Here is a 27,688-nt window from a genome sequence, read left to right as displayed (position 1 = left end):
ACCTTTGTCCAGGAGCCCCCAGGACGGCGGGAGCAGGGCAGCGCCTGCGTCCAGACACTGCCCGTATTCATGGGAGCAGCGGGACCGGGGCGGTGTGGGGACAAGTCCTCCCCCAGCCCAGCCAACAAAACGGGCATTCAGGGCAGGGAGCGGGCAGCTGCCCCGAGCAGACCGGGGCCGCCCGCGTGGCCGGCAGGACGCGGCGTTTCCCTGCCAGGCCAGGCGCTCACAACGCAGGGCCTGTTGCCGGCCAGATGCACCAGACACGCTGCTCGCACGCAGCCACGCGGGGCCACCTCTGCCCCGGCACGCGGAGGGGAGCGGGCGGCACGGTGTGGCCGAGGGCACCTGGACATGCCCAGGCCGGTCGCTCCCAAGCCCCCTGCCTGCCCTGCGCAGCACCTCGCGTGTCCCACCGTGTGCCGCTCCCTGCACCCCCCGCCGCACGCAGAAACCAGGGTCAGCCCTCGGTGTTAGCGCTCAGGAGAGCTGCTACGGAGCCATCCCAGAGGAGGGAGGCGACAGGAGCAACGCCAGGAGCATTAGAAGAGCTGGGGTTTGTGTCCATAGCAGCAAACACCAGCCAGGGGAGGTGGACCCGGGGCTTTCCCACCCAGACCTTGCACAACTTGCATCTGCCTCTGCCCTCTCTGCAGCTCCCCCCTTCCCCCAGACCCCCTGCCCCTGCCCAAGCTGCAGAATCAGGTCCAGGAACGGGTCCTGCCAGCTCCCAGAGACACCATCCGCACTTGGCCGGTGCCTGCTGTGCTAGGGAGTCAGGGAGAGAAACATCTGGTCCTGCTGAACGCTTTCCAGGGCGCGCGGCCAGGACTTCCTTCGCAGTGGCATCAGCCCTGGGCCGTGCCCCGCAGTCAGCCGGCAGCTGGTCCTCCTTCCTCATCCCCGCCCTGGAAATTATTTATTTGCTGAAGAACAGTTTTCCCCAGGAAGTCTGCTCTAATGCTGAGGGACATCTTCAGTTACAAGGAAAAAATAAACAGTTTGAGCCTTGGAGGCCCTGATGCTCTGCAAACACCAGTGCTAAACCCAGGGCCGGCGTCGGCAGCTGCGGGGTCAGCGCAGGAGGGCGGCAGGGTCCCCCGGGAAAGGAGCTCCAAGCACCCCCGCATCGTGCCCAGGCAGCGCCATGCCGGAGGGCGACAGAGCCTGCGCTGCCAGTGCTGCCTGGTCCCGGTGAAGGCAGCGCAGCCCTGGGGTGCTCTGGGGGGGCTGCCCTTTGCTGGGGGCTCTCCCTCCCCAGCACGCTCAGGCTCACACGGGTGCTCCCTGCCCACACGGGTGCTCCTCCACTCGCCGCCCCGAGCACAGCTGCACCGCTGAGCCAGGCTGGCACCGGCATGGGCACAGGCCATGGGCCGGCGCATTTACCTTCGTCTTCTGCTCTTTGTTTTTGCCCCCCCCCCAACACGTTTGCAGACAGAGTTTGCAGCCGGCTGTTTTGCGGCAGCAGCTTCTGCCAGGGGGCTGGGACCACGCGGCCGTCCTCTGGGGCTGGCAGGTAAAGCGGGAACCAGCACAGACCGCTGACCGCCCCGCGGAGCTGTGACGGGCCAGGACGGGCATCCGTAACAAGGCACCTATGCCTTGGAGGAAGCTTGCACTAGAGCCCATCACCTCACCTCTGCATCCATTCAGACAATCAGCGTGTTATTCCCGATAATTTAAAGGGCTGCCTGTCCGTGGGATGTCTTCTGTAACAGCACAGGGTAATTCTGATGACAGGGCTGGACTGGTTGGTTTTGCCACCCTGCTATGGGTGGGTGGAGTAGTTCAGCCCCAGGATTTAGTGAGGTGCCAGAAGCCCATTTACCTCCTTAAATACCTGGTGTGGACTGTGCACAAACCGAAGCTTGAGCTGTTCTCCCGTACGGGGACGGCTTCTGGGCGCAGTCCCGGCTTCCCAGCCCAGCGTGTGGCAGGTCACCTACTCCCCCTCCCGACCGCAGCGCGCTGCGCCAGGGTCCCCTCTCCCGAGGGAGCAGTTCCACGCTTTGCGCAACCACCCTCTGTGCAGGAGGCAGAAGCAAAGCCTGCCCTTGGCAGCAAACGCTGCGCCCCAGCCCAGCGCCGCAGGACAGGCTGAGGCGGCTCCGAGCTGAGCACCCTCTGTGTTGTTCTCCATTCACAAGGGTGTATAGAAAAGTTTTGAAAATACAGCAGATTGTAACTGAAACCCCCATTAGATACTTGAGAAGTTGTACAAACCAATTTACCTTCAGTGCAGGTCTCTACCTGCACTAGAGACCTCCAGAGGAGCCTTCTGACCTGAATTATTCCATCTTTGTAACTGCGCCTTGTAGAACTGTAGACACACAAAAACCAGCAAAACCCTCCTGGTTGTGACTTCAGGACGTTCAGAGGTATCAGCCTCAAGCTGCTATTCATTTTGTCTCTGCAGTTTGGGCGCCTGTTTAGAGTCTTCTCTGGGCACGATGATGCTATCCAAACCTGGGACTTCTCCTTGGATGTTCAATGCCTGGTAATTAGTTGTTTTTTTTTCTTTTTTCTTATTTTCCTCTCTTGTTACTGACTAGTAAATGGCACGCTAGTGATCTGTATCACAGTCGGATCTTTTAGAGAGAAGATCCTCTCCAGGCAGTGCTGCTGCTCTCATGGCTGGGGTGGAAGGCGACAGCCATTTCAGCCGAAGCACACTCTGATGCTGTCATCAGAGGCTCTGCAGTGCATCCACCTTCTTCCCATCTTCATTGTCAAGCCAACACACAGCTCGCGCCATCCAGGAGCAGACTCTGGAAGGCCGTCAAACGTTACCTGCGTTTGCTTTTCTGCGTCAGGAATGCTGGCAAGAGCCAGCAGGCTGCCCTCGGACGCGCTGCCGGAGGGGCATGGGGGTACACCACACCTCTCCAAAAGAGAAGCCCCAACGCAGCCAGGCACGTTCTGACAGAAGCAGCCTGCCCCAGCCTGCCCCTTTCCCAGCACGGGACCAGCCTCTCCCTCGCCTCTTTCAGGCATCAGGCTCCTGGGACAGGAGCATGCAGATCTGGGATCCTCGTAGTGGTGCGCTCCTTCTTCTTCTGGAGGGCCACGTGTGCCGGGTGAGAAGCACGTGCTTCTCCAGGAGCGGCTTGCTGCTGGCCACTGCAGGATATTCAGAAACGGTAAAGCAAAGTATTTTGTAACCCTGCCTGCCTTTACGGTAATATGAACACGAGCCAAAGGAGCCAGTTCCCGCACGCAATGCTCCATCTTACGGCGCGCTTCAGCAGCCTGGGCCCACGCAGAGCGGAGCCCAGAGCTGTGCCAGGCTGGGCCTCCTTCGCTGCCAAACGTATTGTGTTCAGGTCCACACGAAGCTCCTAACAAAGCTATCACACAGCCAGTATTAGCATCATTGTAAAGCTATCCCTCATAATAGCTCAATATATGGGAAATTCACTTTAGCACACATAATTAGACCTCTCTCTGGATAAAACTTGTTTGAGGCTTGAAAATCCTTCAGATCTATGCAACATTCAAGCGAGCAGAATTAAGATCTTTTTCCTACACAGAATCTGGATCCAATCTAAGGACTCCCTAATGGGTAGAGAATTTTTCATGTGAGAATATATTAGCTACACTAACACAAACCATGACTGCTGCATCACGAACGCTTGAGCAGCACTGTGTAACTCTTCCTTACATCAGAACCAAAAAAGGCCTTTGGAATCGCAACTCTGAGTTCCAGAGAACTCCTTGGGGGACAGGAAGTCAAACCATTTAACTAGTTCAGTGCTTGACAGGTGGAACTGCGAGAGCGGGGAGTGCCTTGAAACTTTAGAGGTAACAATCTTCTGGCTCAGCTTTTCTCAAGTGTGGTTTCCTGATTGCATTTGACCTCAATCAGTCTTCACATGCACATAAAAAAACCACTTGGTCTGAAACCAGCATATCCCCTGCATTTTCCTAATGCTTAACTGGAACTGGGCTTCCTCCCTTCCCACCCCGCAGCGTGTGATGCTGTATGCTGACACCAGCCTGATGGGACTATTCTCAACTCAAAGAGATACCTGCGTGCCCCTAGAAACACGTCCTCTTTACGCTCCTAACTCCAGGTGAGTGCAGCACCAGCCTGCAGACTTCCTAGGAGGCAGCGTTGCAGCTTGTGCGGGTTACTGCCTGCGGGCACCCCCGCAGCCCTGCCGCAGGACCCCGTGCAGCTGGGCACCAACAGACCAAACACGCTGCATCCGAAATGCGCCTCTGCTGACAGGGGACATCGGATGGTGCCTTCACCTTCCCCCCGAGAGCACCCTCTGGCTTCCAGGAGCCATTGCCAAGATAAATCGGTTCAAGTGGGAACAAATCTGGAGGATGATGCCGGAACCCAGCTTCCTGACCGACATGAAATAAGTTTCCTGAGAAGGCGGCTGCAGCAGCCCTCTGGCCACCCCTCGCCCCAGCTCCAGGCAGCGGTGGTCAGACTAGTGACCAGCCACCTGTGAGGTGCTGGCCTGAAGTGGTCTGCCAGCAGGGCCAGGCAGCTCAGCCAGGCAAACCACTACCTACGGCATCCGCCCGAACCGGGGACGGTCGGGGTTCTTTGGTGCTACAACTGGTTGCACAGAGATCCAAAACAAGTGCTGACGGAATTCTTCAGTTTCCATGAAGTCCACTAAAACACTTCAGCAAATCAGTTCATCTCCGTAACGCTTCAACACGGGCACAAGACAAACACTTTAAACATTTACTCTGAAGCTACTGAAGTGAATAGCAACTCACTGTAAACATCTGTGTAAAGTTTCCATTTAAAATCAATCTCAAGTTAAATATTTTTTGTTTGTTAAGTTGAACCACCTTCACAGATCTGTACTCATCTGCCTGTTCTTCAAAGAGAAGAATAATCCTAAACTGCAAGTTATGTCAGTATTTTCATTAGCAATAAATTCAAATCAACTTTCTGTGAATCCTCCAATTTCTTTTCATAAAGCTGACGACTTCTTTATTCCACCACTACTAAGAAAAACCACCAGTGACAGCTTCCAAACAAAATTCTATTTAATGACACATACTCAGCCAATATAATTAAGAACTTTCGGCACGTTGCAGTTTTATGCCTTGATGGCGTATTTCCGGACAGGGTACAAGCGTTCTTTTCGCTGCTGTTTTTTGGTCTTCAGATTTTCTTCATGCTTATTTAACCTGCGTCGCATGGCACGAGTCTTCTTCGGCCGCAGATCAAGAGGCTTGTACTTTTTGCCCTATTTTCAAAAATACACAACAAGTTGAGTTTGAGAGACCGCAAGGCAGCAATCAGGTGCACGAGCTCATAGAGCGCCGAGCTGCCTGCAAGAACACCACCAGCAGCAGTGCTTTAAGCTTCTTTTTATTGGGACTATCATTACAGTCTAAAAGTTTAAGAGAATTCTCTCCACTGCGAAACATGAGTTGATTCCAATTTCTGTGCCAGTTGTACTAGCTTTGACTCAGGTTTAAGTAATGCTTAATCTTACAAGTCCCAGTTACCCAACACCTCTTGAAAAGTTCTCTTTTTCCTATTCTATATAATTCAAACCCCAAGAACTAATAGTGTAAAAATTATAGAAACTTATTGAGATAAAGAATTCCTTGGTCACCTGCAACGTGATTAAAATTTAGCAGAGTATCTGCATTTCTGGAAACTGCATCTTCTAGAAAGTGTACTACACCCCAGAGAAGTGATGCTGCCCAGAAGACTCCTAGCAAAAGCAGATTCACACCGAGCTTACAGAATTCAGGGTAGCCTTGCAATGATATTCAAAAAGGAACCATGACCAGACAACTTTAAAACTGAACACAAATGAGGTTTTTGGTTTTTTTTTTAGTTTCAAGCTTTTAAGTAACAATCCACAAAATTAGTTCCTTCCTACAAACTACGTATTTGAAAATAGTAAGAGAAAAAACACCACTATGCAAGACGTTTGGACTTACCTTGTAAAACTTCCTCAGGTTCTCCTTCTGGGTCTGATTGATAACAGTTAGCACTCTGGCAATGGATTTGCGCACCACACGTCTGCACGTGGAAAAAAAAGTATGTCTCAGAACTTACTGAACAACAAGTACCCTAGATTCAAAACCCAGCATACAGAAAACGTGTACATGCTACAACCAAGTAACTTACACTACACCATGTTGTAGCAAAACGCTAACAACTTCCGGCGTATCTCAGCTGAACATCTCTGAGCCGAGAGACATACAAACGCGTTTTCAAGCCTATAAACATTTATTCCTCTTTCATACTACTTTTTCTCATGTTTTACAGTACCAGGCAATCACAGACTCCGGAAGCACCCCTCAAACAACAGCGCACCGTGGCCCCCACAACCCAGCCGTGAGCACTCCCGTGCGGGTTCCGGCTGAAGGCCGCCGCTCTGCCCCACAACCCCTGCTCCGGCTCGGGCAAGCTCCTCCGCGGCCTCCCCGCAGCACCCCCCGAGCCGCGACACCCGCGGGCCGGACCCCACTTACATCTTGGAGAGCTTGGAGGCAGCCCCGCCAGTCACCTTGGCCACGCGAAGCTGCGACAGCTCCACCTTCAGATCGTCCAACTGCTTCAGCAGCTCCTCCTTCTTCTTCCCCCGCAGGTCTCGGGCCTTGATCTTGGCCTGCGGGCGGCGGACAGACCGTCAGCCCCGCTCCCGGGACCCCGCCGCGCCCCCCGGCCGGGAGCGGCCTTCCCCCGGCCACCGCCCCGCGGCCTCCCGCCGCCCCTCAGGCCCCACACCGCCGCCCGCCCTCTTCCCCCCACATCACGGCGATGGCGGGGCCAGGCCGGCAGCGTGTGACAGCGGCGCGGCGGGCTCGGTGCCGCAGCGGGCTCGGTGCCGCGGCGGGACGGCCGGCGGCCCGGGACCCGCGCAGATGCCGCCGGATTGCAGCGGCAGGGGCAGGGAAGCGCTCACCATAATGGCAGCACCGGCGCGGCTCGGGGCGGAAAGGACGGAAGCCGCGCGGGGACAGGAGGCGGAGGGTGCTGGCGGCAGGAGCCTACCAATCCGCGGCTGGGCGGGGGGAGGAGCCTGGGCGCTGCGCACCCCCCGCGGGCAGCGCGGTGGTACCGGCCGCGGGCGCTGACAGGGAAGGCGGGAGGCGGCGGCGGGGCAGCGCCGCCGGCCCCGGGGCACTGGGGCTCCGGCCCCTCGGGAGGGGGCTGCTGCGCGCCGCTCTACCGCGGCGGCTCGGTGCTGCCGCCGCCCCCCTTCTCTTTCAGCCGCTGGAGCCCTGTCAGAGCGGAGCCGGTATTCTCGCGCTGGCCGAGGTGCGGCACTCTTACCCCGGCAGCGGTGGGGACGTGACGGCGGGCGGGGCGGGAGCGGCCACCGCGGCGGAGCGGGGCTGGGGCGGGAGCACGGCCGTGCGCGCAGGTGGCCGGGCGGGACGGACGGACGGACGGGCGGGCGGGCGGGCGGGCAGAGGGAGGGAGCTGGTCGGGTCGGGTCCGGCACGGCGGGACAGGCCTCCCGCACGGTGGCGCCGCCGCACGCCGCCTCCCGCCGTATCCAGGCAGCCGCGCCGTGCCTCACCGGCCCCGCGCGGGAGGGCGGGGGACTCCCGATTGACGGCCTGCGCCGCCAATCAGAAGGCCGACTCGCCGTTAGCCCGGGCGCCCCACCCAATAGGAGCAGGCGGGGGCGGGGCGAGGCCGGCCCAGACTAGCGTGAGGCGGCAGCCGCGCTCCGCGCAGCCGGAGCCCTCGCCGCGGCGGCGCTGGCGGCTTTGCTCGGGAGCTGGCGGAGGCGGCGCGGATGGTGAGAGGAGCCGCCCGGCAGCGCCTGCCCCGCACCGGCCCGGCCTCCAGGTGCGGGGGGCGGCGCGGGCGGGCGGGGCGGCGGCGCGGGCGGGCGGGCGGGAGCGAGCGAGCGGCGGCGGCGGCTGCGGGCGCCTCGGGGCAGGCCCGGCGGCGGCGCGCCCCTCACCGCTGTCTCGCCCCCACAGAGCTCCAGGCCCAGCGGAGAAGCCCTGCCGCAAGCGGAAGCCCAGGTAAGGCGGGAGCGGGCGGCGCGGCAGGTGCGGGCGGGGGTGGCCGGGAGCATCCCCTGTGCGGAGCATCCCCTCCCGGCGGGCTTCTCCCGGCGGCGGGGCAGGCTCCGCGGCGGCGTTAAGCGCCGTCTGAAACAAGCCGCAGCTTCGCCGGGGGGTCTGTGCCCTGTGCCGGGGCTGAGTGGCAGCGATGGCGGTGGAGGCTGCCGAGGCCCTGTGCCTGGGTGCACGGAGCCGTGCTCACCGCTGTCTTTGCCGTTAACGGAGAAGAGAAATACGATGTGACACGTTTTCTGCTTAGGCCTTGGTTCGCAGCGTAACTGCAATAATTACGAAAACGGCCCCCTCTATTAACTTCTCTATTCTTTCTGTTATCTTCCCTCTCGCCCACCCCGCCTCCCAGCTGGGGAGGCTGTAGGTGTTTCGCATGCCTTTGACAGGTAGCTGCATTTCTGCATCAGCAATTGAATCCTTTCGGCTGAAATATTGCTGGATTTTACAAGAGCTGTCTGTGCAGTGCTGGATATCCAAATTGCAAGTTAGACGGAATCGTCTGGATTTGTTCTGATTTTAACTTTTATCTCGGCAACTCCCTCTTCACCAAATTCTTGTTTTGTACTGAGGAATGCTTTGGACAATAGGTGATGTGAAATGCCCTTAGGGACAGAAGCTAGATGATTGTTATGTTGTGTCATCCCCCCAGATTTCTTGCCTGTTACTGGCTATAAAAATGTCAATAACCAAAGGCTGCCCCAGAGGAAACATTCAGGATCAAGACTGCAGGTTTTCAGAGTCTGGGTCTAATCTCCCACCACAGAATAGGACCTGTTTTCGTCAAAGTCTGAGTTGCACTTCAGTAATTTAATAACCAGGATCCAAGCTTGCTTGCTTAAGCTGTGTCTCAGCTAAGCAATTCGAGTCCTCCAACTGGCAAAATGGATCCCGTAATATAAAAAATGCCTAGTTTTTGCAAGAGCTTTCCAAATGCAATCCATAATTCTCAGCATCTTGTCTAAGCTAATGCAAAGCAGCACTGTTGGACCATATGATGACTAAAATGCTAGTATAAGTGAGTTTCCCAGCATGCGTGTGCTCTCCCACCATTCCTGCGAGCAACAGAACCGCAGTGTTGGTAGCAGCTTTCGGCAATCACAGAACATCCTCCTGGTATGGCTCTTGCTGGGGAAGTTAGCAGATGCGGTTACTGCCCAGTACATCTTCTCGCCTTGTGTGAACCCTGCTGTGTGACAGTTGTAACTTCCCTTGCTCAGACTGTTGAGGGAGCGATTAAGAAGCATGACACCTGATTGTAGGTCATGTTCTTGGAGAAAAAAATGCCTTTTTTCCAAATCAGTCAAGTTGGTCTCTTTTAAGATGTTTTGATAAACTGGATCACAGTTTATGTTAAATGAAAGAAACAATGAGTCGCTTAATGAGGAGCAAAGAGCATAATTTTCCAATCATTCTGGGCTGCCAAAATAATACAGATAACATACCCAATGTGATAGCCAGGCTCTTTGCTACAGAAAGTATAAAAACCATTCACAGAAACTATATGGAGAGAAGAAATATTTTGCTGTGCTACAAAGGAGATTGTGATCATTGTTTTATCTTGACATATAGGTACAATACAGCATCAAAATTCAATTGGCAATCCATGTCCCTTACATACATTGGAAGATTTTATCACAGAGGACTAGTTGAGCCAAGCCCTATGTGTAAGAATGATACAGACAACAGCACCGTGTTCTGTGTTCACCGTGCTCCGTTGAGAAACTAGATCTACAAGTGATAAAATGCTGAAAGTGCTTAGCAGTGGGAGGAATACATAGCTTGCCTGTATTGTTATTCATTTCTGTGTTATTGTTTTATTTGGTGGAGAGAGGTAATAAAAATGGAGAATAACAATTCAAAACATTGAGAAGCTTATAACCTGAGTCAGTTCTGCGTTGAAATTAAATGGTGTTGTCCATAATGTTGCACTGAAGGCACAGATTTATGAAGGTGGGAGGACGGGGGCTGTAGCTCTCCCTTCTCTGCTGCCAGCGCCGCTCCCATCACATGATGCGACTGCACAGTCCTCTGCTCGCACTGCAGCTGTGCTCGCCCTGGCGTGTGCCAGTCACATTTTGCCCCTTTTTGCATTGCTTTTATTCTGGTTTAGCTCTGTTGGCTTTAAATGGACTTGTTGATAAACTGCCGTGGTATAAATGGATAATGGGAATTCATTTGGTCATCTGGACACGTTACTTTGTTGGCTTATCTTTTATTCTGCATGGTGTGCTTTGGGCAAGGAAGGAAGAGTTCTGGTGTGAAAGTCTATTCTGAGGTGATGTTACTGCCTAACTAGCTAAAATTTAACTGTATTTTAAACAAAAAAACCCACCAACCCCCCAAAGCATGATACAGCTATCAGAGTCTTATCACAGAAGTCTGTGTGTTGATGTCTTTTTTTTCACAGAACTTTTCATAGCTTTTTTCACAGAAATGTTTAATTGGAGCAATCTTTGTAGAAGGAAAACCAGGACTTTCACATGCAAGTTTTAAAATAATTTTCTTTGGTATTCTTGCATAAGGACATTCTACAGGCTTTGCTTTTGTAGCCGAGTTGCTCTCTTTAATAAGCTCTGTTCTGGATATGTAGTTTTTAAACAGGCTAGAAACAGAGGTATGGAACGGGGTATGTGTTGCAGCAGAAGGAAGCAGTTTAAAGGAGTGGACCAAATTGTGTGTGGGAGCTGCATGGAGGGTCAAATAGAGGTCTCTTTCTATAAAGTATGTAAGTTAGTTGCCAACACAAATATTACCTAGCAGTTTACATGCGCTGAGAGAGCGCAGTACGGTCCTGCAACAGGAATAGAATAGAATAACCATCAATCTGGTTCCCTGAGGATGTCAGTCAAGAAAGGAAGTGTGCAATGCCAAAAAGCCTGGATGGAACAGCAGGTTTAGAGGACTCGTTGTTTGAAGTATTTTTAATTATTGCTATTATTATAATAGAACACAGACTAGGAGATGAATTTTTTTAAATATAATTAAAGCATAAGTCAGCAGAGGGATTTCTCTGCTGTGTGGCAGAGGAACGGTCCGCGAGCAGTTCCTACTCAGGAGGGTGAATTCCCAGAGTGATGACGCTCTCCATGCAATTCCCAAGCTTGCTGGCAGCTTACCGCCAAACACCGGTTGGGAGGGAAGAAGGGAACTGAACCGATCAAAAAGCTTTCCCTAGCTTGTACTGCATTCTTTTTTGTCAGAGTAAGGTTCCAGTTGGAAAGCAGCCATTGACACCTTGGCTGAGAATGCTAACAAGATGCAGAGTGCGATGATAACTGCCCTCCAGATCGGACGCTGGCCTGAACTGCCGTTTGGGCCATCTAGTAAATAATTTGACTTGCTAGAAAGAAGTCTCTCCATCACATTAACATCAAGGGACATTGTATAGCAGCCATTCAGTTTTGAATTAATGAGAGTACATCAAAGAGTTAAAAGATCAGTCATTTTCTGAGTAAAGAAAGGAAAAAAATTATCTTGTAACGCGGATGCTTTTCAGGAACTTGGCCGCTCTAGATGTGAGAGGCATGTGCTTTTCCGCCCTGCTTTAGGTGATGGCTTAGTTCAAGGGGGCCCAGATTTGGCTCGGTCAACAGTTGTGTTGGCATCTTGCCATCGAATGTGCATAAAATGGAGCTGACTGCAATTCCCTCCTCACTCTAACATGGAGGGGCAGCCCAGAGAGACCTGAGGCCCCGGTTTGCCTTGCTGTAGGTTGACTTGGCTATGAGAATTATACTGGGATGTGCGATCCCTGCAGCATAGACTGTTGTATTGTGACTTGGTCATTGCTTTCGAGTCCCTGGGTTGTATTTTGGTGTCTTGTCATAACTGATGTATTTCAGCCTTGTTGTGCCTGTGCTTCCAAAATCTTTCTCCCTTCTCACAGTGGCTTATGTCCTTTTCCAGATGCACGAGGTTTGTATCTCATTTGCAGACTCTTCCTATGATTTTGTGGCTTATGGGCATTGCCACAAAATCAAGATAAAACACAACTGGCATTTTAGCTGCTCCAAGAACATTGTGTGTAAATAAACCACTAAATAGTTTAGCTTGTGAAATGTAAATACACACAGCTCAGCCCGCTGCAGCTGATGGTGTTTTTCTATCTCCCTTCTTCCCCTCCCACCCCTGCCAAGAGTAGGCTAGCCTGATGTTCTTTTTTCTATTGCTCTTTCATACAATGCAAATGACTACTAAGTACCATGTAGGTGGTATGCAGGCACCACTCATGATTGAATTCGGATGAAAGGAAACACTTGCATCCTCTTCCACGTTGCTTCTGAACCATCTTCTGGGGATTCCTGGACTCCGATGACCCAGAAGCTCTGCCTCGGTCTGACTTGGAGCTTGAGCTCATTTTTAGCAGCAAACTAGTTAAGGCCATAGAAGAGCAGAGGCCCAACTGTGATGACGTTTTTAGCCTTTGCCCTTTGTTCATCCTATACACAAAAGGTCGTGAACTGCAGTGAAAGAGGGATCACAGAGGGCGCAGAATGGACAAAGGTGGAACAAATTGCCAGTGGCAGAAACATAAAGAGGAGAGGCAAAAGTTTTGTGTTATGAAGGTAATTGAAAAAGGCCACGTGCATCCCACAGTGATATCATGTCTCTTGTATTTAAAGTGAGCCCGCCCATAGTGAATTTAGAAGAGACTGCTGGTAAGGTGTGGCTTAGATGATCTCAGCCTAGAAGGCAGGAAGGGACAGCACTGTTTCCATGGTATGATGTTAATGAGCAGCTCTGCCTTGTTCTGGGAGAAAAGATGCCAAAGCTGCACTTCTGGATACAGACAGGTGTGCTTTAAGCAATAAAAGGATTTTTAAAGACTTGTAAACTGAATGAAAAGTCTGATTCTATAGACTAAGCACTTATTTGAAGCTAAAGTAATAGGACTGACACTACATGCTGGATATTCAAACTCATTTGACTCAGAATGGAGTCAAATTCGTGGTGTTGGCTGTTTCCCTACAGGAAGTCTTGAGACTGTTCCTGCTGAGATGTCAAAGGTAATGCAGTGGTGGCAGCTCACGTTAACTCTGGGGTCTTAATATGCGACAGTGTTTGCAAATCTTCTGGTGTTCTGATACGCTGAGGAATGAACTACACATTCATGTGACAGTACTAAACTTAGTTTGCAGTAATAAAATAAAATTCTTGTATAACTCTGCATGCCTGCTGTCTGTCACTTCCACTTGCTACAGCAGTGTGCATCCAGAGAATTGTGTGTGCGTGTTTTTATCTTGTTTTCTGATATATCCCCTTCTCTCTCCTTTCCCCTTTTGAGGAAACAAAGTTTATGCAAATACACAGTCAGGCTTCCTCTTTTTTCTTCTTCTCCAAGCAGCTTTTAAATCACTTGTCCAATGTAACCAGTGCTGCTGTAGGGACAAAGGTCCTGAGGATTATCTAGCCAGTAATGTTCACAAAACTCAAAGCTGAAGGAGAGGGACGTGTTTAGTGCATCTATTAAAGGGAGGAACAGGCAGGAGAGAATTGTTATATTTTGTAGGAGGTGTCTGGCCAGCCAGTCAGCATGTGTGTGGAGCTCTGGGACAGCTGAAGCAGTTCCCTTTGCTGGGTGGGAGAGCTGGGGTTATTGTGATGGGTAGGGAAGGATCCACAGGGCACATACAGGTCGATGTGGGACCAGGCTTCCTCCCTCTTAAAAGTGAGGATGACTGTTGGTGCACAAATGTGTGGGCTACTGTCACAGGCTCTGTTGACTTTCTATGTTTGTTGTTTTTTTTTTTAAATGTCTTCCCTCTTGCTTCATCTTTAGAGATAGTACTACTTCTGCAAGTTAGCTGTAAAATTGGTATATTTTAGTAGGAAAAATACTTTCTTGGCAGATTCCCAGTTGGAGTAGAACTAGTTGCATTTGCAGGTGATTTTCAGTCACCCACACTGTTAATTTGTTTACAAAATAGAAGTTTTTCACCCTCCTAGTTCATGCTGCATTTCTCCTTAGTGCCCTTTTGAAATAAGCAAACATCCAGGCAGAGAGAACACGATTTGACCAGCATTATCAGCTAAATAAAATAGCTCCGTGTTTCTCTTTCTTAAGTTACATTGTAAGTTGCTTTTTATTGTGGTGTTCAAACAAAAAAATGTCTCCAAAGCCTGGGCTCTGCCCAAGCGCTTTTCATTGTGTATTCTGTGTGCATGTTTATACAGCAGTGAGCATAGCTGGTACAGAAACAATCTAGTTCTTCTTTAAGCTAGACCTGGGCATTGCTGTCCTCCTGGGCTACAAACTGTGCCAGGAGGCCAGGAGTGGTCTCTTAGCCTGCTTGCAGATGCCTCCCGCAGCGTCTGAGCGAGCTACCGTAAAAGGAGCTTGGTACGTCTGGAAGAGCTGCAGCCACTGCAGTGCAGACGTGCCCTGAGGTGAACAGTGGTTGGGGATGAGAAATGTCTGTGTTTGGTTCCAACTTTTACTAAAAACCTTGGAATAATAAAGAAATCCTTCCCCCCCCCCCCCATATATTTTATAAAGAAATGGTCTGGTATATACCTGCTCCTTGCTGTTCCCTCTGAAGTACAGACTCCAGCAGTCTGTGAAGCTTTTGGTGCGTGCATGCCTGTGTGTACGGGGCGGGTGTTGTTATTTATTTATTTCGGTGTTTCTTGAATAGAACTGAGTGGTGTCTCAGGAACTTTGGGACAATCGCTCTCAATGGAGAATGGGGTATTCTGGCGAGAGGAATGAATTTGGGTTCTCATTAATTTTGTGTTGTCTGAGGCTCTGTCAGGACTAGCACTCTGAGCAGATTACATGGAAACGCACAGATGGTTTTCCCAAACCGTGCAGTATAGCTTTGAAAGAAAACACGAGAGGCGAGTATGCCAGCCTGTAGAAGAAAAGGAGAGGCAAATAGAGAGCAAAGGTAGACATCTTGCTTGATGAAAGCAGGATCAGATGTTTCTTGGTAGAGATTTGAGACATGATAGTACCAGGCTTTGGGTATGAATGATCAAGAGCTTAGTTTTAACTATGCTATTAATTTTTGGATAAGAAATAGATACCAACTGGGCATCTGGCTTTATATCACGTCCCCTTTTGGCAATGATGCTGTGGGAGGTGTGTCAGGATGAAAAGTGAAAAAAGAGGGGGTCCCCTGGACTCAAGGTTTGAGACCTTTTAAATCCTGATAGATTGGAATGTATTTTCCACCATTGGTTTCTGTGGAGAGCAGTTCTAATAAGGTCTTAGTTGGGGAAATTCCTGTATCAACAAGATAGATGTAGAAAGTGTGTTTGCTTTTGCTTTTTGGTTACTGCTTGCATCTCTAACTAAGGAGTGGGAAGCATTTAAAGAGCAGAGTTTATATATCTGTGCTGTGATTTCCTGATTAAAATGGTAAAACTATCCATGAAGCTGTGAATCAGGATGCAGCCATCACTTACCCCTATCATTAGTTCACTTGTCTGAGCACATACTTCCTGCTCAACTCCAGAATTTTAATATTAATCAGGGCCTCAGCTGTAAACCCCAAGCCAATTGTATTTGATGCAAGCAATGAAACTCCAGATCAGCAAGAGTTTAGGACTTGTAGTCGATATGGCAGTTTACTGTTCTGTATTACATCTGTCACAGAAAGTTCTGATTCTTGGGCTAAAGGTTAATCAACATAGTCAACCCACCCTAGTTCACTGCTTGGTTTGCAGCTTGTCTTCAGCTAGGTGGATGAAAAAAACAAGAGCATTTCTTCCAAAACAGAGAATGCTCTTCCTCTCTCTCCTGTCCCCATCCCCAACGTTAACTATCCTGGATTGTCCTGTTAGATTTGCATCTGCTGTCCTGTTCAGAAGGTTGTGTACAGGTTATTTAAGGGACAGAGCTGAAGGCTCAGTAATCAGAATGGCTGGAGCCTGAAGTAAAACACAGATTCTTGTTCTAATTTTAGCCAAGAAGCTTCACTGGGTCACATTGATCAGTTCTCTAATTGTAATAAATTTGTTCCTGTGCATAGTGTGAATGTTTAACATCTGAACTTTATCTTTGGGAGGCTGGAACACTGTGGAGACCAGTATTTGTAAGGTGCATGAAGTCAACTGTTAAATGATGCAATGAGCAACGTGTTCTGATTTTTGGAAGAGTTGCTTCTGAAAGATGCGCTCGTGCTTATACTTATGAAATCATACTATTTTTTCTGAAAGTGATAGTTTAAAGTATAAATGTCTAAAAATTTAAGACTAAATTCTTCTCGTTTTGAAGTAAGAAAGACAGGTTGTATATCATGTATGTGAAGTATCTGTACTCTGCTGCTTGTGTTCAGTACTACAGACACTGATTTCCTTAGTAAAATACCAGACAGAACAAATGTGCCGCTAAAGTCTTTGTACTGAGTTTGTTTGCCTCTAGTAGTACAAGATGAGAGTTTTAAGTCTAATGCTGATGCTCTACTGAGAGGAGAGTTGTTCTTCCAATTGACCGTTTAGGTGAAGTAGATAAAGCACTGCTAATAGGTACTCACAGCTTTTATCCTCTAAATACTCATGTGATGAGGCTGTCCAGGTGACACTCAGATTGCACAACCGAGCAGAAGACATGGCTTAAAAAAAGACAGATCAGTTGTACAAAAGCTCTGTCAAGAGGTCAAGCTGCTGCATCCAGCCAACTCGGCTATGCAGCTCCAGGAAACTGCCCCTGATTCTACCTGTCCTTACTCAACAGAGTTTATACACTCCTAACTTCTGTCTGTACAGTATGCCATACAGTTATAGCACCGCTAAATTTTCTGTGGAGTGAAGTTTTATTTGCTTGTAAGCGTCAGGTGTGAAGTTATGACCACCCTCTTCTACCAGGCAGCTGAATGGCAGGTTACAGTGTTCCTGGCTAAGTAATAAATCTGGCTAAGGAGATGTGCATGTAATACAGTTATTTAACATATCTATGCTTGACTTTCATTGTCAGCTTGATTTCCTTGAACCAGAGTATTCTTTGACCGTTCGCAAAGCGTGCCTTGCTTTACAGGCCTGAGTCCCAGTATAGGGCCAGTACAGAGTGCATACCGTTGACTTCAGCACTCTTTTTCCCTTCCAGCTGAGCCTGGAAAACCTTAGCCAAAAGACGGCAAACCACAGGGAAGTGGAAACGTGTGTGATGTAAGTGACATATAACTTTAAAAATACTGGCTAGCATCATGAAACTTTCATCTGTTTCCCATACCCCTTCTCCTGCCTTTCAGCTCCAATTGCTTTGCATAGTCTTGCCATCCTCTGGGATGCCTGTAAGTTCTCCTACCCTGGGTGCTGCAATGGGATGAATTTGTAAAATCTGTTAATGTATTGTACTAAGCAAACCTGGAATTGTGCGTTCTGAGAGTGTGTTGGAAAGAACCTGGCACGCGAAGCACAGTGCTTGGCTAGCACAATTTTTCTGCCTTGTATGGCCTGAGGAGTTGGCAAAATCTTTGAGAGAATAATAATTTCTGCTGGAAGTCACCATTTTCTGACTTTATTTTAACAGTCTTTTAAACCAATGTTCCAGTGTCTCCTTTTGCAGACTCTCGAGGTCATTTTTTTAACATGCGCTACTTGAGAAAAAAGAAAAAAATTGTCATGCAAAACAGCCCAACAGTTTCTTTTGCATGAAAGAAAGCAAAAAGCATCAAACACAAGAACAACAAATTAAGTAGGTGATATTTCTGGTATAGCTGGGCTGTCAAAATGGGAGAACTGTCTGTTTGCAGAAGAGGAGCACAGGTCTGCGGGGTTACTTCTAGTATCCAAGAGAAGGAGAGGTCCACATTGTGGATGTACTACTGGTTGCATTTTATTTATATTTTTCATTTGGAGCTCAGCAGTCCCTGAGGAAAGGGCGATGTCAGTAGCTATATTCCTCCCTTTGCTGTGCCCACTTGCTGTTTCTAATAATAATTCCTTCTCCTGTCTGTAATGCTGCTGCATTACAACACAGTCTTTAGTGCAGGGAAGACCTCCTCCTTTCCCGAGGTGCTCGTGATAGTAGTTCTTTCTTTGTACAGCACCAAATACCACCCCCTCTGGAGCATGATAAGCCCAAACCATTGCATGAGATAACTAATTTTATTTTCCTTCTCTGTCAGCTGGAAAAGCCAGCTTCACCTATCATTTAACAGGTCCTGTTCTCCTTTTTCTTTCCATCTCCCTTCCCATCTTTCCTTCATATTCAGGCATGTGCTGTGGCTGAGTGAAACCAGGGTTTAAATTGCAGCAGCGCCTGTCTCATGTCTGTAACCAGAATGCTTCTTTGAATTTGAGATCTGTAGAAGAATTACCTTCTGGCAGCTTTTCTAAAGATATCTCACAGAGGGAAATTGTCATGCTTATTACTACTGTGCTTAATTCTTCACTGCTTTTATTTCTTTCTTGGTTGAACCCCTTATTTCTTTTCCTGATTATTTTTTCCTAGAAGGAAGACTCTGTTCGCCCATGATGTGATTCAATCTGAATATTTTTATAATGTATTTTCTGTATGGTGTTATTTTGTAATCATCATGAAGATAATTTTGACATGTAGTGAGTAAGAAACCAGTCCATTCTGAGGACTCGTGCTTTTAAAGCGTAACGTTCAAGGATTTTCAGTAGGACTTTCCACTATACCGTGTACACGTGTGAATACAATGGATAGTTCAGAAGTACTCCTGTTTTCTGAGTGCAGTATGTGGCAGAGCCAGAACATGCCTTTAATCACCCTGCAAGAGAGTGAAACTTGATCTCATCCATTGTCATTGTCCAGAGTTGATTATTTGGAGCATACTCATCCTGTCCTCCCAGAGGTGTTAAGTCTGTTGTCTCTGTTCTATCCCACAGGCAATTGTGCTTGCATCTTCAGGTCATTAAGAAAAGAGATAGTTTCATAATTGTGTGGGTAACTAAGGTTTCATTTCATTCTACTTTTAACTGTGATTTAGCTGTTTTATTATAAAATAACCCAGAAACAAAGAAGGTCACATTGAGGCTTCTGTGTTTAATTTATTATGTACTAATGAAATAGCTTTTCATAAGCACCCGGAGTCTTCTGCATTCATTCTGGTGTCTTAGATCAAGTGTCTTCTGGTTACCTCCCTCCCTCTAAAAGCATCAGTAGAAAATGAGATTAATTTTTCTGTCTGTCTTACTGTTTAGGTGCTTAAGGTTGAGTGAGAGGAATACCATCAAAATGTTTGACAAACAATGAAGGTAGGCTAAGCATGTCTGAAAAGCTGGCAGATATAATTTTTACAGACCATGATACAGGGCAGAGTTTTTTGAGTTTCTCGTAGAGAGTTCTGTTCAAAGCCCTTTTTAGAATAAGCATTAAATGTGTAATTCAAAGCATGCTGATTAAAGTATGCATTGAGTGTTTTATTCCAGGTCTAACATGCAAGTCTTTCTTTTATATCATATGAAATACCTGTGGCAATCCAGATTAGAACCAGGTAGAAGGCAGATTTGGAATCCTGAATGGTAGGGATGTTTTCACAGCAGCAACTATTGTAGTGAGGTTTTTTTTTGTTTACTACTATTAGCTGTATTCAATCTTTTTGTATCAATATCCTATTGCTGAGTATTGGTTTTAATGGAAATTAAAATAATGAACAAACTTAGAAGTTTTTGCAGAAGGTCTGCGAAAATTTTGCCATTTGCAACAAAAAGATTTCCCCTTTTCTTCCACCTGGCCTCCTTAGTCGCCACACACACACACACACACACACACACGAAGTTTGAGCTGCAGTACCTTAACGATACAAGTACACCTCTTTGTTTTAAACCTCTTTTGGTCATGGTCAGCAATAGTGCTTTACAACGTCAAATACTGATGCTAGCTGGTTTTTGTTTTGGCCTGTCCTGTTTCTCACCATCTTCACGCTGCTGATTGTGCCAGGATGATAACCTTCCCTGGAACACTGACAGCATCCCACATTTGTGATAGTCATCATTGGCTTAAATAATATAAAATATAGGGGTAATAATATGCAGTGGAACTGTTACAGTTGTCAACACAATCTAGTTTTTATTGTCTTTGCTAAGTTCATGTGACATTCAGTTGTATTGGAAGTCTTTTATTGTTGTAGTAAGACATTGCCTGGCAGGCAGGCCCTCTATACATAAAAACCCAAGTTGCTTCTTTCAAATGAACCAGAACTTTTTGTAAGATACTTGTTTTAGAGGACACAGGGTTTCGTTGTCTTCCCCCTGAACTAATCACCTATCTCTGTATTCTAATGAATTTTTTGTTCTCCCGTCCCTTCCTTTCATATTTGTGTTTCTGTTGCTTCATGGTTTTTTTGGTTGTGTTTTTTTCTTTTTTAGGTCTCTGCTTTTTGTGCTTGTGGCAGCTTTGCTTTAAAGTGGAACTTGATCAGGCATTTATTGATATTTTGATCTCTAAAGCAATGCAAGCTAAAGTCTTGATGTATGTATACACATGTTGGTGTGTGTGGTTTTTAAGATTTCAGCTTACTCAGTTGTAGAGTGAAGATGTAATTTTGCAGGTACTGTAGTTTCATGTCTGCTGTGTGGAACAGTCTGTTTTACCAGTAGGGATTCTTTTCTGGAGATAAGTTGGAGTGAATGAGACTTAACTTAACTTCCTCTCTTTCAAAAAGTAAACCCCTGGCTATTCTAGAAAGCGTGTTCCTTTTGTATGCTTCTGCATGTGATTCTTTGCCTCTTAGTCCTCACCCCGGCTATATAATACCACATTTTAGCCTAAACTCAGGCTACTGGTTGCCTTAATACCATCTGTGTGGCTTGATTGTAACATACATTTTTTCATTTCTGAACCTGCGAATAAAGGAAAAGCTGAATGTCCTAGTGGCGTGTCTCCAGGGTATACTAATTTTTCAGGTCTCTGTGGAATGTCAGAATGTGCTTAAATGTGGTTTGTTTCCTAGGTTCCTTCACCAGCAGGCTCTGATAAGAAGACAACAGGTTGTTCCCTCTGCTTTCGGCAGTTTCTTTCCATGAGCAGAAAAGGTGCTTTTGCCCTCTGCTTCAGTAATAGCTCCAAAGCCACATGCCGATAGCCATAGCAGGAGGCTGACCGTACAGAATATTCTCCAATGTTTTGCTTTCAGTTTGGTAATCTTTCTTCTCCCCCCGCTTCTCCTCTCGGTTCTCCTAACTTTCCACAAACTAGTATTGTGCTAAGTATTTAGGAACTGTCTGGGCTTGGAGTAGGCTTTCAAAATACACCTTAATTGTCTATAACCTGAAAGAGATTTTTTCTCCTTTCTCTGCAACAATTATTTTTCCTGCCTTCTGATACCTTTCAGATCGGCAGGCAGTGAATTTTCTAGCGTGTCTTTTATGGATTGCATAAATGGCCCTCTTCGCAGTGGGTCTAGCAGACTCCCTCCATGTGAGAACTGCAGTTGGTTTTACTTGCCTGCGCCAGCGCTAGCACAGATCCAGTTGGCCGATGTTAGCAGCAGTTGGGGTAGTTGGATAGTATAACTTAAGGGTAGCATAAAATAAAATTGACTTTACTGTTAAATTAAAGGAATGATATACAGACTGTATGAAACATACTTTGCAATTTAAGCAAGCTCCTCAATTTTTGAAAATGTATCTGAAGCTGCTCTAGAGTGCCTGGTCTGCCACGGTGGAGCACTGCAGAGTCCAAGGGCCTCGCCGCAGGATTTAGGTCACCCTTGCTGCAGAGCACGCAGGACCTGGGGTATTGTCCCTCTTCCTGAAATTCCTGAGTCACCTCCTGGCTGCTTCTGACATCTGTTTTTTAGCTCTCACTGTTCACTTTGATTTCATATGTTGGTGCTTTAAGTACTCAGTGTTGTTTGTTTCATGCCGTGTGAATGTAAATGTTTAGAGATTTCAAACACAGGCTGGTGCTTCACAATATTCATGTCCTGCTTGATAGGCTCATGCCAACAGCTTTTGACATCTGGTTGGTATGTTTTGAACTCTCTTACACTGTCCGGCACCCATATTGCAGTTACCTGACAATAAGCAGATGCTTCCTACCTTTTTCTGGAACTCTTCAACAAGCAGTTTGTGCAGTGCCCCCATGTCCTTGCACAGTGCTCTAGTGCACTGTCAGGTGGGTGTATAAAAGACAAGTGAACGTGTGCTGCATCTTGTCTAAACTGGGAAATCATGAAGCTGCTTGATTGGCAGGATATGCTTGCTAACTTATCCCCAAAAGCTGGGGGGAACTGCCAATTTCTTCTGCATTTGATAGGCATGAAATGTTTGTTCAGGGAAGTATTTCCAAAGTCTGTTTGGTTATGATGAAGGTTTTTCCTGATAATTGATGAAAGATGCTTCTGCATACTTTCCAATGACCATAAGGAGTTAGCTTTGCCACTTCTTGGCTTGAATTGGGACTTGTAGGTAATTATTTATGCAAATAGCATCCAAACAGCTTCTGCACAAATGGAAACTTGTTGCTTAACAAAAGTGCTTACCAGAACTGGTGGAGAAGTTGCTGAAAGTAAAAGCTCTGCATTTGCCCAGTTAGAGGTGTGTTTATCTTGCACTAAAATTCTTAGCACAGAAGAGCCAAAGACCTGGCAGCCATTTTCAGAGGAGCAGGTTTTGTTGCTGCTGCTGAGAAATCTGTAGCTCACCTTTGGCTGATCAAAAGGATAATTTTATACCTATGTATGTTTCAAGTAAGATTTTAAAAGCCACTCTGCCTTTATGGGCTTTCATATTCCCTTCCTTACTCAATGTAGATAATCCTAGTATTTATTTTAGTTTTTTGTTCAGGTGATTACTGTACAATATGACATTTTGCTCATGAACAGTAAAAATAGATCTGCAGGTCTAATTGTGGGCAGTGCAAGCCATGGAATTAAACAGTCATGAGGAAGTAGAGAGGAAGCAGGATATTTTTTAGCATTCTGTCTAAAATTGCTATGTTTTAGCAATAGGAACTAGTGAGCTACAGTTTTCAGCAGTTACAGAAGAAAATGAAAAATAAACAGAACTGAGGCTAGTCTCTCTAAATACAGCTGCAGGATAAACACCTCTGCAGAAAGGCAAATTTAGAGAGGATTTCTTTGTCCAAGTATGAAACCCAAGTACTGTTTGTGTTACAGTCCTTTTGTTGGCAGTTTTGTGTTTGTGAATACAGTCCTCAGAGTTATTTTATTTTATGACTCTTGTACCACTTTTATTTTTAATTTTGCTCTGTTAACTGGTGCATTGTGCAATAATTAGTCCCATGCTTTGATTCTCAGCTGTTATTTTTAATGAGTCTTGAGAAGAGTAACCTGTGGGAGAATTGCATGCTCTTTGTTACCATCCCCATGGAACGGTACACGTATCTAATCTGGATGAGTTCATAGTAGCCCTCCATTTTTGAGTAATATGGCTATTTTCTTCTTCATAGGACTGAGTTTGCCCTAAAAGAAATCATGTCATCAGGAGGAGCTGAAGATGATATTCCTCAAGCAGAGAGGAAAACAGTGACAGACTTTTGCTACTTATTGGATAAATCTAAACAGCTATTCAATGGCTTAAGGTTAGTGCATTTTTGAAAGTATTCCTTCAGAAAAGTATTGGAACATACACTTTGTATGTATACACCTAGTATGCGAGTGATGCTGAGTTCAGTTGACCTGAAGTCAGCTTCAGGTCAAATGAACATTTCGACCTCAAACCCAGTAAGTTTGTTTAGGAGAGAACAATGTGCATGTATGTACGGGTAGTTTTGGTCCATGTATGTAAGAATGTCTGTAGGAGTAGAGGTTCACACATTTCTTCTCAGACAGTAGGGAAGGAACTGTGAGAAAGGTGAGCTGAATGTCTTGGTCAAGTCAGTTAACAGTAAACTAGAAATTGGAAATTCCGTGAAATTCATAGAATTCGTACTGAAATATTGTGTATGAAGTACACAATTAAGGACTAAGTGTGGCTGTATACAGTCAACAGCATGCAAGTCCAAAACCCCACCATCTCTGTACCAAAAGAAAAAAAGGGATGAGAAGGATTGGCCTGGGTAGGAGGAAAGGTGGGGAGGGAATATTTTTTTGGGAAGAAATTTAGGAAGTGATAAACAGAAACATCCAAACCATAGCCTGTATGTGTCTGGTGAAACAAATGCTTAATCTGGACTGTGGAGAAAGGTAAAATCTGTATTTATCTACAAAACATCTGCAATAACATCTAGAAAGTCTAGCTGTTTTGTCAGCAGCAGTAAGAAGGGGAATAAGAATAAGGGGAGTTCAAGGAAAATAGTTCATGTTTGGACAGTGATATAGGCATCCTGTTTATGTCAATATGTGCTGAGTTAAAGATGATGTATTCAAGAGCTGTTTTATTTCTAAGCTTTGCTGTAGAGTCTCTTAAGCAACATGGCTTTTAGCTCATATCTTGTTGGCAGTTCAGCGTCTTACTGGTCTCTGAGTAATACTGTATGTTTGGGCCCATATAGCTTGCTGTTATTCAAACACAGATGGTTAGCAAAGATGTTTTTAATTCCTTCGCCCCCCACCCCCCGCTATTGATAATCCTTTCATGTGCCTTAGAAGTTGATTACCAAATCCAAAACAAACAGTTTGTGCTCCAAAATCTGAATGGTAAATGGGCAGTAGAGACAAGGAGTTCTTGGTGATTGCATTCAGCACCCCATGAAACGGGGTCTAAAGCAAAAGGACTGCAGTCTTCATGCCAGGATTTCCAGGACCATATATGCCATTACGTTGTCTTTCTGATACAGCTTGTTTGAATTTTGGCCTGAGTCACTGAAGAGTACAAATTAATACAGTTCATGTCTGGATGTGGGATGCTCGAGTTCAGATCACAGAGATGGCAGAGCACCTACAGCCATTCTGTCTTTTCCTTTGGGCATGGAGGGAGTTAGTACTTGTATCATATTTCCAGATGAGAGATATAGTTTCCGTGTGTATCCATGGTACTTTGCCAAAAAGAAACCTTCGTATCCAGCTAGATGAAAAGAAAATGGAAAATATCTTTGGATGAAATGTGGGCAATAAAAATAGAGATGGGCTTCAGCAGCCGGCTCTGCTGTGTGAAAATAAGAACATACTAGAAGGGGAGCCTGCCTCTGTCCTTACTGTAACTTGACACAATTAACGTAGTTGCTTCTTGCACTGAATGTGACCACCATTTCACCTGTGATTCCTATGGGCATAATGACTGGATAAAGCAGCATTATAATTTTCAGGTATCTCCTCTGTTAGTGCTTGTTCTCTTCTGGGTAGTTCACCTGGAAATGACTTGGCAAGTATCCTAATTCTTAGTCCAGTTGCTTGTTTTTCCCTCTAGCGTAATAAATGCATTTGATGCATGCCTGACACCTTCTGTTTTGAAGATGATGATGGCCTTTCCTGTGTTTTATGCCATTCTCTTGGCCCTACCATGTTTCGTGGAAAAGAAGTGATGGGGGAGGGAGAGGAGAGCAATGGTTTCCTTCCTGAAGCCTCCTCTGGGCACTTCAGCTACAGGGAACTGAGCCTATAGCTGTGTTGGCAGCTGCTTAGCTGTTGCTGCTGCCAAAAATGCAAGGGCTCAGCCTGCCACGTCTTTGTTTCAGTAGCATTTCCTTCCTCTCTTCCCAATACAGATGCCAAATACAGCATTTGAGGAAAACATATGATGATCTGCCAAGGTTGCTGCTCAAAAGTATACTTCATGCTCGCACTACCAGTGATACCATCCTTTTGTGGCCATGCCTGCTAGAGTAACTTAGAGGGGAGGTTGTCTTTCTAGTGGCTGTACTGCCTTTTTGAACACCCTGAGCTATAAGTTAGAAACAGCTGTTAATGAAGTATGTTCCAATTGCTCTCTTCTCTCCTTTCCCCACTCCCACTTGCTTTTTTCTTGGAAAAAGGCTGGAAAGAGGCAGCATGTTGGGAAGCAGTTTTTCATGGTGTACTGTCATCAGTTATTACTTTATTTTTAATGTTAAAAAGTGCTTAAATGTGTTCAGTATCACAGAGAAGCTTGAGACTTTAAGCAATGAAAAGACTTTCCACATATATCATAGTTTCCCAGATTATAAGGTCTTGTTGCTCAATGTGCAGGCTGCAAGAATCACGACTGCTGTCATTTCATAGAAAGAGGTGATAGTGTTTAACTATTTATTTTGTAGACTTCTAGTAAGATGCAAGTTGAACCTCTTAGTTTTGTTCCACATTGCTGCTGCTGATGTAGAAACAACAGGACCCTGTTAGCTTCAGGTAATGCTGCAGGCTGTACCCTGTCTGGTACTGGGAGGGGACTGGCTTCTCACACCGATTGTGTCAGTGAGGCAAGTTACTGTGAGTGCTACTGGTGTGCTTACTGTCTTTGTGGGTTATTAGAGGCAACAGGGAAGCTACGCCACAATGCCATTACCCCACTGCTGCTCAGGTTCTGGGAATAGGAGCCTGTAATTACTACAAGCCTATGAACATAAAAGGAAATTGTCTTTTTTATCACCTGTCAAAACTGTGAATGTATTTAAAGCTCTGAATGTTAAACTTACAGTTATTGTAACCTTTGGTTTTGAAGTGTACTGCTGAGTCTCTGGGACTTTCTCAACATCTTTACCTCTCTGGAAGTTGTCCCTGTGTGACAACTTCCATGTGGTGCTGGCCAAACAAACCTCAGCACCTTTAATTGGTTTTCAGCCAGTATTACCTGGCTTCTGCCAACAGCATGGCTGAAATGAACTACTGACAGAAAATTAATTATGAGCACATAAGTAGTGCTGGTCTTTGCTGAGACTATGCAGCAAGAATTGGGTAAATTCTGGACTGTCTATGGAATTTGTGCACCAGCCACTCCAGTGTGGCGAGGGAACCAGTCTTCTGTGCCTAGTGTGAGAAACCCATCCTTTTAGAACATCTGAGTTTGTGCCTTCATGTCCAGTTTGGAATGTTTTAAAAGCCAAGAAATTGGAAACAGTCTCCACTTGTTGGTGGAGGCTATTGTAATGAAGTGTGTAACTGTCTTCCTTGTCTGGATAGAACTGTCCTAAATCAAAGCATCGCCATTCCCTCCTCTGCATCTGGATTGCTTCTTGCTGCCGCTTCCTCCCGCCTGTAAAGCTGATCGTGATCAGTAACAGCATGAATGAGTACCCCTACCGTGGCCTGTTCTGTACCCTGCATCCTCAGCCAGGCACACCGTGGAGGAAGATGAGGCTGTTGCCTTTTTCTCTCCATACTGCTCTAGTAGATCTAGTAGATCCTTCTGTAGATCTGGAAGTAGCAAAACGTCTTGCTATAACATTGGTCTTTCACTCTCAAGTTGGGTGTGTAACTGCTTCTGGATCATATATTCTCTGTCTCCTTCAGTGGGAGGAGCTGTATTAATAATCCATTCTGCAGTCAACCGAGTCTTTAGTATTCTTTTGGGCTATTTCTCACCAAATAATGCAGGTCCTCTGATACGATTAAGAAAACTACACTAAATGTCCTCGTTTGCTTATGCATCCGTTTTCTCACAGCAAAATTTCGTGATACATGGGAGCAACATGCATGATGTTCAGAACACGAAGCAGTAAATGGATAGCAGCAATGGCAGCTCTTGTCTGCAAAAACCTGTGGTGAAACCACGGTAATGTATTGTCATAAATGAAGTTTTATTACAGCCATGTCAGAATACTATCAAAAGAACAAGTGCTACTGTCTGTTTCCATGGAGATCTTTCCTGTTCCCTGGGGAGCCGAGGAATCGCATAGTATTGTGCAGCTATGCCAGCTGCAATTAGG

General features: G+C 46.7%; 2 protein-coding genes across 8 annotated transcripts in view; one reads left to right on the top strand and one right to left on the bottom strand.

Moving 5' to 3' along the window:
- Positions 1 to 5,001: 5,001 nt before the first annotated feature.
- Positions 5,002 to 7,059, bottom strand: RPL35 (ribosomal protein L35). Its single transcript, XM_072882950.1, has 4 exons — positions 6,903 to 7,059; positions 6,469 to 6,605; positions 5,932 to 6,013; positions 5,002 to 5,222 (listed from the first exon to the last, which is right to left on the bottom strand). Exons 1-4 carry the CDS (start codon positions 6,903 to 6,905, stop codon positions 5,073 to 5,075), a joined length of 372 nt encoding a protein of 123 aa, XP_072739051.1. The 5' UTR covers positions 6,906 to 7,059; the 3' UTR covers positions 5,002 to 5,072.
- Positions 7,060 to 7,645: 586 nt separating this feature from the next.
- Positions 7,646 to 27,688, top strand: part of SCAI (suppressor of cancer cell invasion) — a 45,424-nt gene continuing 25,381 nt past the window's right edge. For 4 of the 7 annotated variants that reach the window (XR_012045657.1, XM_072882944.1, XM_072882943.1 and 1 more), the window contains exons 1-3: positions 7,646 to 7,798; positions 7,936 to 7,980; positions 23,360 to 23,491. Coding sequence is in view for 6 of the 7 variants with exons in the window: in XM_072882944.1 (XP_072739045.1) it covers positions 7,746 to 7,798; positions 7,936 to 7,980; positions 23,360 to 23,491 (230 nt within the window). In the remaining variant the exon portion in view is untranslated. Of the gene's footprint in view, positions 7,799 to 7,935; positions 7,981 to 20,897; positions 20,980 to 23,359; positions 23,492 to 27,688 lie in introns of all 7 variants that reach the window. The other 3 variants (XM_072882946.1, XM_072882945.1, XM_072882948.1) reach the window with 3 other exon arrangements.

The sequence above is a fragment of the Ciconia boyciana genome, chromosome 18 (genome assembly GCF_034638445.1).
Source record: "Ciconia boyciana chromosome 18, ASM3463844v1, whole genome shotgun sequence".
In the NCBI taxonomy this organism is placed as follows: domain Eukaryota; kingdom Metazoa; phylum Chordata; class Aves; order Ciconiiformes; family Ciconiidae; genus Ciconia; species Ciconia boyciana.
The sequence above is the reverse complement of the archived record's forward strand: the minus strand, read 5'-3'. Positions and strand labels throughout refer to the sequence as shown.

Excerpts from the sequence above, each read along its gene's own strand:
- RPL35 (XM_072882950.1), bottom strand. Across the intron at positions 6,014-6,468 it reads GCCTCCAAGCTCTCCAAGAT|ACGTGTGGTGCGCAAATCCA; the intron begins GTAAGTGGGGTC and ends TTCCACGTGCAG. Across the intron at positions 5,223-5,931 it reads ACCTGAGGAAGTTTTACAAG|GGCAAAAAGTACAAGCCTCT; the intron begins GTAAGTCCAAAC and ends TTTTGAAAATAG.